A 13,317-nucleotide genomic window follows, 5' to 3' on the forward strand; every position below is an offset into this window, starting at 1 on the left:
TCATGACTCTTCACCCATCCCCAACAAGGAGGCAATAGCACGAAACCCACAATGTCCATCTGCTTTAACATCTATTACATCCAAAATATAAGGGTGACATTTCGGATGAAATTGATTAAGCATGGGAATTGCATTGGTGTTGGCCGTCACCTTAACCTTTCCCTTAGGAGTCTTCAAAGATGATGAGCTATCATTTACAATTTGGATGCGATCTACATGCTCAAAATATGAAGGGATGCGTTTTGTAGACCTCTGAAATTTGTTTGTTTGACTCTTTTGGGATCCTTTTGTCTTGACTACATTAAGTGGTGCACATAATGTTGTCATGTCTGGGTAGGCAATTTCACGCAACTTATTTTTAATTGTCACTTTGCCACACATGTCAACCTGTTTGAACCGGGATAGAATGACATCCCATTCTTGTTGAATTGACAACTCAGATGATGAATCACATTCAGATAAATCTGAAAAGCTTAGTCTCGTCCACATAACATGAACTTCATTAAGAGGAATGACACCCATAGCATATCTGGCTAATTGACAAGCACATGGTAATCTGTGAGTCCGTCTAAGTACACATCCACAACATTCACTATCAAACCCCACATCATTGACCCGATCAAACTCTTCAGCAATGAGAATCAAAGCATGTTTAGATACAAAGCCAACCAACATCTTGTACAACTGCACATTGAATGTGTGTCCTATCACATGTAGACTCATTTCAAAGGATGCCTTGATTTCGTTATGTTGAAGTATAATAACATGCTTGATAGCATCCCAACATGAGCACAAGTCTCCCATGCTATTTTGTAATATTCGTTTCAAAGACCAATGAGCTGATTCAACCCTGTATAAGTATAAAACATAAAACAATTAGACGTTATACATGTTCTAAACAAAGTAAAGGCATTGATATACATATTTGATGTTGTATTTCCCAAATGCATTAATGAATCTGTCCAACACTTTACAAATTTTTCTTTGTGCGGAATAATCCACGTGTTCTTCACATATTCAACAAGTAATGACCACGGTGAACAAATAGTTTCAAAACTTTTAACAAACTCATCAAATTGAGCAATATCTGTACAATCAATGATAGTCCTCCATGAATCCATCACAACTTCCCAAGCCTCGATAGAATCAACCAACATTTTACACTTTGCTTTAACATTCTTATTGATATGAAACCGACAAAGAAGGTTTCTTGCTTTAGGAAACACAATATTGATGGCATTCATCAAAGCAAGATCTCTATCACAAACAATGACTTCAGGCCCCACATGTGATGTCAAAAGTGACCCTCTAAATTTTTGTAGTGCCCATATGAAGTTCTTTTCCTTCTCGCTAGATAAGAATGCAAAACCAGCAGAAAAGGACAAACCTGTACAAGTCACACCAACAATCTCAAGCAAAGGCAGTCGATACTTGTTTGTTTTGTAAGTCGTATCCATCAAAAATACAATGTTAAATGCATTCAAAAGTTTCACAACATCAGGATGAGTCCAAAAAATATCACTAACAATATTGGAAGACTCATGACACGTACTCCAGTGAAGATAATTGTCACGGTCTAACAACATCATTAATTGTTGTAATTCAGTTCGTGGTCCTCTAACTGATCTCTTGTATGAGTATCTTGCATTGTATACTTGCTTTATTGTTGTAATATTATCCTCATTATTCTCCTTCAAAGTACGTAGTATGCTACTCGGTTTAACCATGCTTTTAGTCATATCAACAAGCATGGAATGTTCATTCGCTTTTAATTAGCCCGCATATGGATGACCAACTAATGTATCATACAAATCATGATTATGAGTACCACATATTACCTTAAGTATCCAACCTTGACCCTTTCCAATAAGTTTACCTCGCAATTTAAAGGGACATTGACATTTTCGAGTACCAGTTACAGTTTCCTCCAAATCATCCTTATACTTTCTGTAACTACCCCCCCTTTCACAACCTAACAAGACATATCTTTTTCTCCCTTGCTTCCCCATTTGCTATGTCAGACCTAATAATGACAATAACAAAACCAAGTCTATAAGCAACCCTACGGACCCATTCAAGTAAGTCTTCTCGCGAAGGAAAAACCTACACAAAGTTATTCCAACAATATTACAAAAACACTTCTTCAAATTATAAAGCAATAAACATAAAGAGAATGAAATTTTATTCACCTCATCTGTTGTAAAATGAGTACCATAATCCTCTTCAACTAATTCATGTTGATGCACAGAATTCATTAATTCTTCCATATATATCATTTCTACTTCATCCGATCTTTTTGTAATCAATCCAACCTCCATGTCCATACTTACACCTTCATTCATAAAACATAAATTTCTATTTTATTCTAATTTTCATAAATTCACACAAGTATGCAAAATAAAAACAACATTCAATTACCCTTCCGGATAGTGTAATCCATAAGTAAAATAGTACCTTCCAGATTAGATATTCGTAATGCATTTCACAACTTCAAAGTGACTTCCGGATTGTTTAATCCATAAGTCAAATTAAAACAGCAAATTGCATTCCGGATTACATAATCCATAAGTCATACTTAAAGTTCTAAAATGACTTCCGGATTACGTAATCCATAGTTCATTTTAATGTACCGGATTACACAATCCGGAAAAGTGAGTATGTTTGTTCCGGATCTGGTTCACCCCCAGTTTAACTAATCCGGAACACTTTAATGTTGTCTTACGGATTGTAAAAACATTTCGGATTATAGGGGTGGATAACATGAAGTTCATTGCACGAATTATACAATTCGGTGATCTAGCGGATTAACCCAATCCGGAGAAATAAGTGTTTAAAGCACGAAGACTTACCTACGAACGGAGAATACGAGCAGTGAAGACCACCCACCACAGCAACAACACCACCACCACGGTTACCACCACAAGCACCACTATCACCACCGGCAAGCACCAAGCACCAAACACCTTCGTTTTCACTATGCGTAGAAAGGTAAAACAAATTTTCTATTTTTATCTTTTTTTACTGAAGGACAAATTTGGAATTTTAAAAGTATATGGGGGTGGCTGAAGAAGGGATGGAGGTGCAGGAAGAAGCACTCCCTTGCACTTGGCGGGATAAGGCTTGGTGATTCTGGTTATCAACCAAGGTACACCTAGATTGTTTTATATTGGGCTAGTCAAATAGAAAGATAGACATTGAAGAAGTGATTAAATCACAAAGTGTGATGTCAACGAATGACTTAGAGGTACAAAGTAAAGAATATCTTATATTTACTTATTTATAGATTACAACTATATGTTATCTTTTTTCTATAATTATTCTTCTTTGTAAATTATGTAATTATAACACAATTTTTAATATTACCCAAAAAAATTATTGATATATATATATATATATAATTGTTCTCTTGAAATGATGTGTCAATTATCTTGGCTTGAACAGACCTCCATTCTAATGGATAAATCTTAGATAAACATGCCTAGAAATACATCTAAAATATATGGAAGACTTAAATAAGTTTTGGACTTTGCATTTTCTAATAATGGTGTGAGGGGATGATAACATGTCCATGTCTAAAATGCAATTTTAACAAATGGTTTTTATATTATTCATTTTGATTTAATTGATTTTCTGTTCTAAACTAGATTTCTACATTGACATCACAAGTCAATGAAATAAAGGTAATGATGTCTTACTTCGTGCAAAACTATCAAGGAGAATTGTCTCATGATTTCGCTATGTTTCATGCATCACTAGTAATATTTAAATCTTTATTAAAATATATTATAATTGTAATGCTACTAAATATGACTATTTTTTATATTAGGCATCGAACTAAGGAGAAGTGTTCCCAACAACAAAATAAATTATCAAGATCAAGAACCATTATTAGTTTGAACAGATTTAGTAAATCTAATACATTGTAAGTAGTATAGTATATTTTTCTACACTAGTGCAAAAAACGCATACTACAATGACTTTCTAGACTGATAAAACGAGAACTAGTGTAAACAAAAACACGGTGACATTTTTGTAAATATTTGATACACATTACACCGATTCGATGGCCCAACTGGTGTAATTTACTGGTCTGAGACTTAAAAAAATTTAAAACTTTTTTTTTGTCTTAGCATGGTATATTACATCGGATAGATAGCCCAACTGGTGTAATATATAGTACTTAGAGCAAGGGAAAAAAAATAAAAAATTTAACTTTGGGCAACATATATTACACCAGTTAGATGACCCAACCAGTGTAATATGTACCAACCATTCTGAGTAAAAAATATATATTACATCGGTTATTACTAAGAACCAGTGTAATATATATTTTTAAACTTATTTTCAAGCTCACGTCTCACTACTCATTCACGCTACTACTCTTTCTATTCCATTATGCTCCTTCGTCTTCCACCGCCGCTACGTCACGCTTTCATTTTGCTTATTTGCCTTCATTTTCATTCTAGCTTCTTTGCTACTCTTGTGTGGCTCCATTTTTCTTCCTCCACTACTGCCCCCAACTTCGTTCATCTTCTCTTTATTCACCACCCCTTCAAAAAAAAAAAAAAATTCTTCTTCATGACCATCACTCTTGCTCTTTGGTGCCACCATTCTTCCTATTTGTTGCCACCAATCCTTTTGCCGTTGCGCCTCCATTGTCGCGCCACATTTCCCTTGTTTCGCGGCCACAACTCCTCCATTCACGCTCCAAGTTGAGTTTTTTATTTTCAAATTTTGTAATTTTATTTTTAATTTTTTTTAATTTTTTTTTTAATTATTTATATAGTTTTCATTATTTTTATAGATATTTTTTTTTGTTGCTTGCTTTCACTACCGCCGCTGCAGCTCATCAGTTCACACTCTAGGTTAGTTTTTTAATTTTCAAGCATGTTAATTTTAAATTTAATTATTAATTTAGTTCACAATTATTTATATAGATGATTAGTTTTATTTGTATTAGAAATATATTGTATTATGATGGATGTCTTGGTATTGGGTCTGGGGTGATTGACCCTTGGCAATTTGTATTTTGTTTACATAAACTAAAAATTAGTTGATATTGATAGATTAGTTTTTCTATTACATAGTCTTAGTCATGGATCAGAGTTGGATAAATGAGAGTCGTATCAGTGATGTGTATGAAAATGAAGTCGAAGAATTTCTACAATTTTCTCAACGAAATGTAGTTGTAAATGGAAGATACTTTTGTCCATCTGTTAATTGTATGAATGGAAGATTATTAGAAATAAGGTTGATATGAGAACATGTTCTTTATGATGGTTTCTTGAAAAATTATAAAAAAGGGATATGGCATGGGAGTTTGAAAATGTATCACCTCTATATGACAGTCAATATTCTAATATACATTCTAAAGATCGCATGGAGGACATGATTCGTGATATTGGAGAAGATAGTTTCCAACAAGCACATATGTGTGATTCATTGAAAGATGATTCCAAAACACCTCTTTATCCTGATTGTTTAAGTTTCACACATTTCTCAACAATATTAAAATTAATTAATATTAAGGCAAGAAATGGGTGGACCGATAAAAGTTTCACTAAGTTGCTCGAGTTGTTGCATGAAATGCTTCCAAAAGATAATACATTGCCCACCCGTCATTATGAGGTGAAGAAAATATTGTGTCTGATGGGTATGGAGTACGAGAAAATGCATGCATGTCCTAATGATTGCATATTATATAGAAAAGAGTTTGAATCATTGCACAAGTGTCCAAGATGCGGGGTATCACGATACAAAGTGAAGGATGATGAGAGTGAGGAAGATTATGTGAAAAAGGGTCTTCCTGCAAAAGCATTGTGGTATCTTCCAATCATTTTGCGATTTAAAAGTTTGTTTGCCAATGTTAATGATGCAAACAACCTCAGGTGACATGCAAATGGAAAAAAAAAAATCTAATGGATTGTTACGACATGCTGTTGATTCACCGCAATGGAAGAAAATTGATTCTTTGTTTCCTGAGTTTGAGAGTGATCCAAGAAATCTTAGACTTGATCTTGCAACAAATGGTATGAATCCTCATGGTAATTTAAGTAGCAAACATAGTTCGTGACCAATGTTAGTCATTATTTATAATTTGTTGTATTGGTTGTGTATGAAGAGAAAATAATGATGTTGTTTATGATGATGTCAGGACCAAGACAACCTGGAAATGACATCGATGTTTACTTAAGTCCATTGATCGAAGACTTGAATCTTTTAAGGAATCAAGGAGTTGAACTATTTGATGCATATGAGAAGGTCAAATTCAATTTGTGGGCATTGTTATTTTGCACCATTAACGATTTTTCAGCATATTGGAATTTGAGCAGTTATAGTGTTAAAGGAAATAGTGTTTGGCTGATATGTGAAGAGAACACAAGTTACCATCAACTGAAACATGGGAGGAAAACTTCTTAAATTGGGCATCAAAGGTTTATGAAGCGTAATCACCCTTATCGTAGGTTAAAGAAAGCTTTTAATGGATCTCAAGAGGACAAACTTGTACTTCCACCCTTAAATGGTGAGGAAGTGTACAACCGAGTCTGCAATGTGAATGTGAATTTTGGAAAAACACAGAAGAATTATTTTTTTTGAAAAACATGGAAGAAGAAATCCATATTCTTTGAACTTCCATATTGGTCAAAGTTAGATGTTAGACATTGCATATATGTAATGCATATGGAAAAAAAATGTTTGTGATAATATAATTGGCATGTTGTTGAATATTAAAGGAAAGACGAAAGATGCTATAAATGCTCGTAAAAATCTAGTTGAAATGGGTGTTCGCTTGGAGTTGCAGCCACAAGTTCAACCATATGTGAACCCAATCCAAGAGCTGGTCAGGGTTTCACATCAAATGTTTCATGATTCTTGTGTGATTCCTTGGGATGCCACATTATTTGGGGTTGATAATGGTGGTATACCATTGTACATAATCATGCAAGATGTCTTTGAAATCATACAAGGTAATCAATTGTTGAACATCGCAATTATTCAATTATGGATATGTAAGTACCCTTAATAATTACATGCTATTTATTCGAATGATGTTTCATGAATAATGTCACATATTCATATTAACAATGTAGGTATATACATCAAATAATTATCAACATGGAAAATTTTGATACTTAGGGTTACTATGGCAAAGAATGATTGGAAGCCATAAAATTTTGTTACTATGGCAAAGAATGATTGGAAGTCATATAATGATAGGTAAAAAACTTGCCCTCTAGATCTCTAAGGTAGGAATTGACTTCAAATATACTATAATTCGTTTGAATATTATTATTCTATTTGTTGTCAGATATTGTTGTGTGTTTTATAACCTCTATATATACACAAATATATATACACAAATAGGTAAAAATGGATATTGTAGTTGGTTGATTTTGCAAGCAACATTGGTTGGTTGTGAATAATCATAGCTTATAGATCACTGTTATGGATTCAAATATCCATTTTCTCACTATTTAATACGGTGGGTTCCCATCACTCACCACCTATCACACGAAGGGACCTAAATTCATATTTTCACCAATCTTTCGCCTTTATGCAATTTGCTTATTTTAATTTAAATCAAATCCAATACTTGTTGCTCCAAATGTCAAAAGATAATTAAATAATTTAAGTTTATGTTTTCTGATCTTAGCAACTGTGCTGCAACAAAAGAAAAAGAAAGAAAAGTTACATTTAAAAAGAGTTCATTATCTCATAATAGAAGATTGAGAAGTGGAGTGGAAGTCAAAGATAAATTGGACTTTTTTAATAATAAGTTTTGACAATAACAATAAAATCTAGTTGGGCCTAAAATATTATCTTTTCCATGGTAATATGAAGCAATGACTAGGTGTTTTTTTTTTATATTTTAATGAGTAAATAATTTGTTATGTGTTTTATTACATCTATATATCCCAATTCAAATGATGATTCCATATACACATATATGTGGCATTAGAGAACTTGTTTAGGTCCTTCCTCTAAGAACAAAAAATGCAAAAGTTGGAGCCAATTGAGTTTTCAAAATTTTAAAATATTTGTCTTTTATCTTTTTCTAGTTGTTTTAAGATTTCTGTGCATTAAAAAACATAACCTATTAAAAAAACAAAAAAAAATTAAAGTGACTGGGGTTTTGGAAAACTCCTAGAAAGAAACAGGGTTTGGAAAACCTCTTAAAGTAACAAACCTCTAGAAATAATGGGGTTTGGAAAACCCCTGAAAGTAACGAAGATTTACAAAATCCTCAAAAAATGATTAATCTTCCAGAGATAACCCAAAATCGTCGATAATTCATTAACAACGTTGGATCTTTTAGGAGAAAACAAACTCCTAATAATGCACTTAGCGGAGGTTAAAATCGGCAGAAACACTAAATATAACCTCATTAATGCTCCTTCCATAAAATCTGCATCCTTCATTTTGCTCCTTTGCTCTTGTGCCTGCATAGCACTTACAAGTTTTGCCAAGGAGATCTTTGACAGATCCTTAGTATTTTCCAATGAGGTAATGGAAGCCTCAAAGTTTTCAGGAATTGACACCAATATTGTCTGAACTATTCTTGAATCAAAACATTCAGTACCGAACAATCTTGTTTGCAATGCCAAAAAGTTTGTTAGCATACTCCTTCATTGTTTCAGACTCCTTCATTTTTTCATCTCAAATTCTTTAATTTTTCAAATGTTGATTTGATTGTCATGATTCTGGTGAAAATGTCTTGTGAGACAGCAGCAAACAAGGTAGAGCTTGCCTTTGACTTTCTTGTTTTCCTCTCCTTATGATTTTTAATCTAAGCCATAGTTGGATATGATTGTAAAGAAGGAACTTCATAGTCTTCCTGAACAGCTTCCCAAAGATCATTTGCCTCTAGATGTGCTCCATTCTTGCTGTCCATATATGATAATTATCACCATCAAACACAGGCGGTGCTAGTGCTGTGTAAGGAGTTTCAAAATCCGGTTTTGATGAATTGAAGCAAGGTGTATAGGTTTTTATGTACATTCCAAATCCCAACTTTGGGAGACCCCAAATTGATGATTTGAAAAATATTATACCGAATAAAAGAAAAAGGTGGTATATGTGAACTTCCAGAACTTAACTTGTCTGAGAGAAAGTCTGCTGCCAAAGCAACATTAAGTTTTTTATTTTTTGTTGCTTTTCTATGACCCTTTTTCAACTTTGATTTGATAAATAATTGAATAAGCTAGTGAACCAACAAAAGAGGTCCTCTTCAATGTTGTGCCTTCATCAATTCTTCTGGATTGTAGAACAAAACAACATTTAAGAAATTTATACATTCCGAACAATTTGAACTAGCTAATACAATAGAGATAAACATTTTTATTCGATCTTGATCTAGAGAAAACACACGAATTAGATCAAGCAGAGTTCCGAAAAAACTAGCATAAAGAACAATAAGAATCTGTGTAAACTCAGTAGAATAATATCAGGAGACAAATTTTAAGCTTAAATTATTCGTGATAGATACAAAGCTCACCATAATAGTGTAGTACATCACCCTCTATTGATTTTAGGCACAGAGGCAAAGGACTGTGAAGAAAACCTTGTGAACACCCGACCTCAACGTTCCAACAGGAGTTGGGTCATGTAGAAACTGAGACACAACTAATCAATTTAAGTTCTTAGGCACTTTTACATTTTCATCATCATGCAACACAGATTGCATGATTCTTGATCCTAAATATGGTAAATAAATGAGTGTTGTGAATGAAAAATTGGTACAAGATCCCACACATTATGGCTTTTGCTCCACCTTGGCTCGAATCTTCTGCTCCAAAACTGATACTTCAGTCTCAAGGTTGAACATTCTATTCAAAGCATGCATGTTCTCAAGGGTCTCATTGAGAGTCCTGCTATCACTGCCATCACACCTCAAGTGTTGCATTGGCCCATGAAGCATCTTATTCACTATGCCTCTGCTAAGATCATCCACTGCTCTTTGTGTCTTCTTGTTGATATCATCACCCATCTTACCTAGGCATTTTTCAAGCTCAGCGATCCTTATTCTCTCAGCATAAGCCCTCAACTTTTTAATGGTAGGAACAGTTTCTAGTGAGTCCCTCCAAGCCTCAAATTGCTTAGATTCTTCACTAATGATTGCTTGAGCTTCCATGGCTTTTCTTAGCCTATCCTCTTTATTAGCTGCCACAACCTCCTTAAGGTCATCAACGTTGAACACTCTCACAGACTCAAGATCTGAGACACATGAGCCAACATTCCTAGGAACTGAGATATCAATGAAAAAACGACGGCCTCCAACTTCATCAGTGGCAGGAGGAAGGTCCTTAACATCATCCTTCAAGAACAATGGATTCTCTGATGCTGTGCTGGTGAAAGCTACATCTGCCTCACCAATGCATGTCATCATTTCAGAGAGTGGTTTGTAGATTATCTCAACATCCTTAAGTTCTTCTCGGATTGCCGTAACTCTCTCCTCACTTCTATTGACAACTACCATCTTTGTGCACCCTTTTGCCACCAAATGCTTGATCACAAGCTTTCCCATTTTCCCTGCTCCAATGATCAACATCCTTGCATTTGCATGAGAGGCTTCAGGTAGCTTCATCAAGGCGAGTTCAACAGCTGCTGAGCTGACAGAAACTGCACCAGCAGCAATGTTTGTCTCAGTTCTAACCCTCTTCCCTACAGTGATTGCATGCTTGAATAGCCCACTAATGTTCCTCCCAAAGCCATTCACTCCCTGTCCAACCTTGACAACTTGCTTCACCTGGGCAAGAATTTGACCTTCTCCCAACACAAGCGAATCAAGACCTGCAGATACTTCAAAAATGTGCTGTGTGGCATCTTTGTTGTAAAGCAGAAACTGATGCTGGCAAAGATCTGCAACTGGGATCCCACTTGTCTGCAAAGAAGGACAGAACAAGAATGTCCAATATCAGGAAATGCACTAGAAAAAGCCAATAGGGAAAAAAGTTGGAGTAAACCCTTAATGTAGCCCTTAACATTATACACACCAATCATTTTACTCCTTAGATTTATTAAAGCTTCATTTTAGCCTCTATTTCAACAAATTTCACACACACAAAAAAAACTTTTATAATTAAGAAGTACAACAAATTTTCACTCAAATTGAAATCAACAACTTATGCATTTCAACTTTTATAAAAATTCTATTATTTAACTTATGCACAGATTAACTAGTGAATAAGTTAACTTCAATTTTTATACAAGTTTAATTTATTTTACTTTCTTATCTGTTTTATCTTATAAGTACATATCATAAAATTCATCCAATCATGATCTTAATAACAGACATGAAAAAAAAAAAACACTCATGTATCTTAATGTTAGTGGAAAAGGAAGTGAAAAAAGAACAAACATTAATGACATTTTCCAAATTGAGGGACTAAAATGAAGTTTAAATTAAGAACTAAAATGTTTGACACACGCAATTCCATGGAATAAAGTTGAGAGAAGACCAACTTTGGACATCCATTCGGTGACTTCTTTGACTCCACGGTGCTTGGACAGAGCAACAACATATATCTCCATTCGGTTGCAGGTGCTCAGAACAGCTGCTTCTTCAATATGATTCAGACTGCAAAGCTCTGCTATGGCTCTAGGCCATTCTGCTTCTGGTATAGCAAGTTTTTCACGCATTTCCACTGGTGTAGTATGCACACTCAGTCCAATGACCATAATGCTGCTCTTTTCCTTTGTATACCCTGTTCAAATTAATTGCATAAATCACTTCAATTAATTGCATAAACTATTCTAAAGTTGCTAGTTTCACATGATTATGGCCCACGAAAGCCGTGTGGATTATTGAGCCCTTCTTCATTTTTGCTGAAAAATCTAATCTTCTTTATTTATTTATTTATTTATTTGGGATTGGAATAATCCTGCGGTTCTTAATTCATATATCAAATAAAAGATATACTGTTTTTTTACTGAAAACAAAAGTTTGAGATTAATTCTTCGAAGAAGTCCAGTAATAGTTAAGGGACAATTTCGTTTTCCTGTTCGTTGCTTAATTCGACTAGTCAGAAATTGAACCTGTCATATTCTGATTCATTTCATCAGACTTTTATAGATTAAAGATATGTTGTTTATTTCATTCAAGAGCTATATTACTGCTGAAAACAAAACTCATTATTTTGGTTATTCCCGTCATCGTACTGAACTCCTCATGTCAAGGTAGGAAGACAAACCAATGATAAATTAACAGCAAAAGGAACAATAATGTGGGATAAGAGAAAAACATAGCATCCTTACCGTTTAACCACATAACAGAAACATGGTTTAATCTAAGGAAAGAAAGACTATGTATTTTTATCCAGTCACACAGTTTAACAATAGTAATTTGTGATTGAATGATAGTTTAACTCGTTTTTTCTATAAAAATACGACGGAACAAGTATAACTTATTTGTTCATTTTCATAACAGCATTCTTAAAAAAACATATGACCATGATTTTGAGAATGAATATATGCACAGAACTTAAGGTTTAAAATATTGTGAAAATTGAAGTAAGAAGAAGAGTTAGTTAGTTACTTACGATCAGCTGCAGAGGTTTTAAGCTGCTCAAGTGCAGAGATAGTGGAAGGTTTCTTGGTGGGATCAACAGAAACATCAGAAGCAGAAACCTCACACCGAATGGCCCCTCTATGAGTCTGAACAAGTGTCTTTCTGTTTCTGCCAAGAAGTGAAAAATGGGTGGTGGTGGCATTGGAGGAAGCACATTTGAGCAACAAAGCCTCCAACTTTACACCGGAGAAACTGGTTGAAACGGCCATTGAAAATGGAACGGTAGAAAATGAAATCCCAGAGAGAAGTTAGGTGGAGTTAGTTGAAGCTGAAAGAAAAACCTCTCCTTTTTTTGTGTGTTTTATGATTTTGGGTTTGAGCCTATGTGGAAATGATGCAAGACATGTGGAAGAAGGAAAAGGATTTGGAAGGATTTGAAAGAGTGATTTCTCTGAGTTCTCATTGGCTGATACACCACACGTTTTATCCACACTCCCTTCTAATCTCACCCTCTCAAACCTCTTTGGCTTATTTGGATTTTTAGTGCAAAAGCTTTGATCTTTAGCTTTAATGGGGGGTGATGGGGTGTTTCAAGTTGTCTCCTTTTTCAATATTATCAGCACAGTAATTAAGTTAGCAAAGAGGCTTAGCAACTTCTACCATATTTTATGATTCATTAAAACGTTTTAAAAAGTACAAATGTATAAGAGAAAACTCTTAAATAAGTAGGGCTATAATAATGTAACAAAATTTATGAATTTTCCTAAACTTTAATCAATAATAAAAAATGTGATTGAAAGAGTTGTGTT

The 13,317-nt window shown here is 34.2% G+C and overlaps 2 protein-coding genes across 2 annotated transcripts; both read right to left on the reverse strand.

Annotated features, from left to right (window-relative positions):
- Window positions 1-1,727, reverse strand: LOC137825333 (uncharacterized). Its single transcript, XM_068631006.1, has 2 exons — window positions 1,033-1,727; window positions 1-850 (listed from the first exon to the last, which is right to left on the reverse strand). The coding sequence occupies exons 1-2, from the start codon at window positions 1,725-1,727 to the stop codon at window positions 1-3; spliced, it is 1,545 nt and encodes a 514-aa protein (XP_068487107.1).
- A 7,718-nt stretch (window positions 1,728-9,445) lies between these two features.
- On the reverse strand, window positions 9,446-13,087 carry LOC137827204 (glutamyl-tRNA reductase 1, chloroplastic-like). The gene is made up of 3 exons (XM_068633435.1): window positions 12,540-13,087; window positions 11,464-11,705; window positions 9,446-10,882 (listed from the first exon to the last, which is right to left on the reverse strand). The coding sequence occupies exons 1-3, from the start codon at window positions 12,775-12,777 to the stop codon at window positions 9,755-9,757; spliced, it is 1,608 nt and encodes a 535-aa protein (XP_068489536.1). The 5' UTR covers window positions 12,778-13,087; the 3' UTR covers window positions 9,446-9,754.
- Window positions 13,088-13,317: the final 230 nt, after the last annotated feature.

This window comes from Phaseolus vulgaris, chromosome 8, assembly GCF_000499845.2.
Source record: "Phaseolus vulgaris cultivar G19833 chromosome 8, P. vulgaris v2.0, whole genome shotgun sequence".
Taxonomy (NCBI): domain Eukaryota; kingdom Viridiplantae; phylum Streptophyta; class Magnoliopsida; order Fabales; family Fabaceae; genus Phaseolus; species Phaseolus vulgaris.

Coding starts and splice junctions, on each gene's coding strand:
- LOC137827204 (XM_068633435.1), bottom strand. CDS start 12,777: ATGGCCGTTTCAACCAGTTTCTCCGGTGTAAAGTTGGAGGCTTTGTTG. Junction 11,706..12,539: donor TAAAACCTCTGCAGCTGATC/GTAAGTAACTAA, acceptor TAATTTGAACAG/GGTATACAAAGGAAAAGAGC. Junction 10,883..11,463: donor TCACCGAATGGATGTCCAAA/GTTGGTCTTCTC, acceptor CCTTCTTTGCAG/ACAAGTGGGATCCCAGTTGC.
- LOC137825333 (XM_068631006.1), bottom strand. CDS start 1,727: ATGGTTAAACCGAGTAGCATACTACGTACTTTGAAGGAGAATAATGAG. Junction 851..1,032: donor GAAACTATTTGTTCACCGTG/GTCATTACTTGT, acceptor ATACTTATACAG/GGTTGAATCAGCTCATTGGT.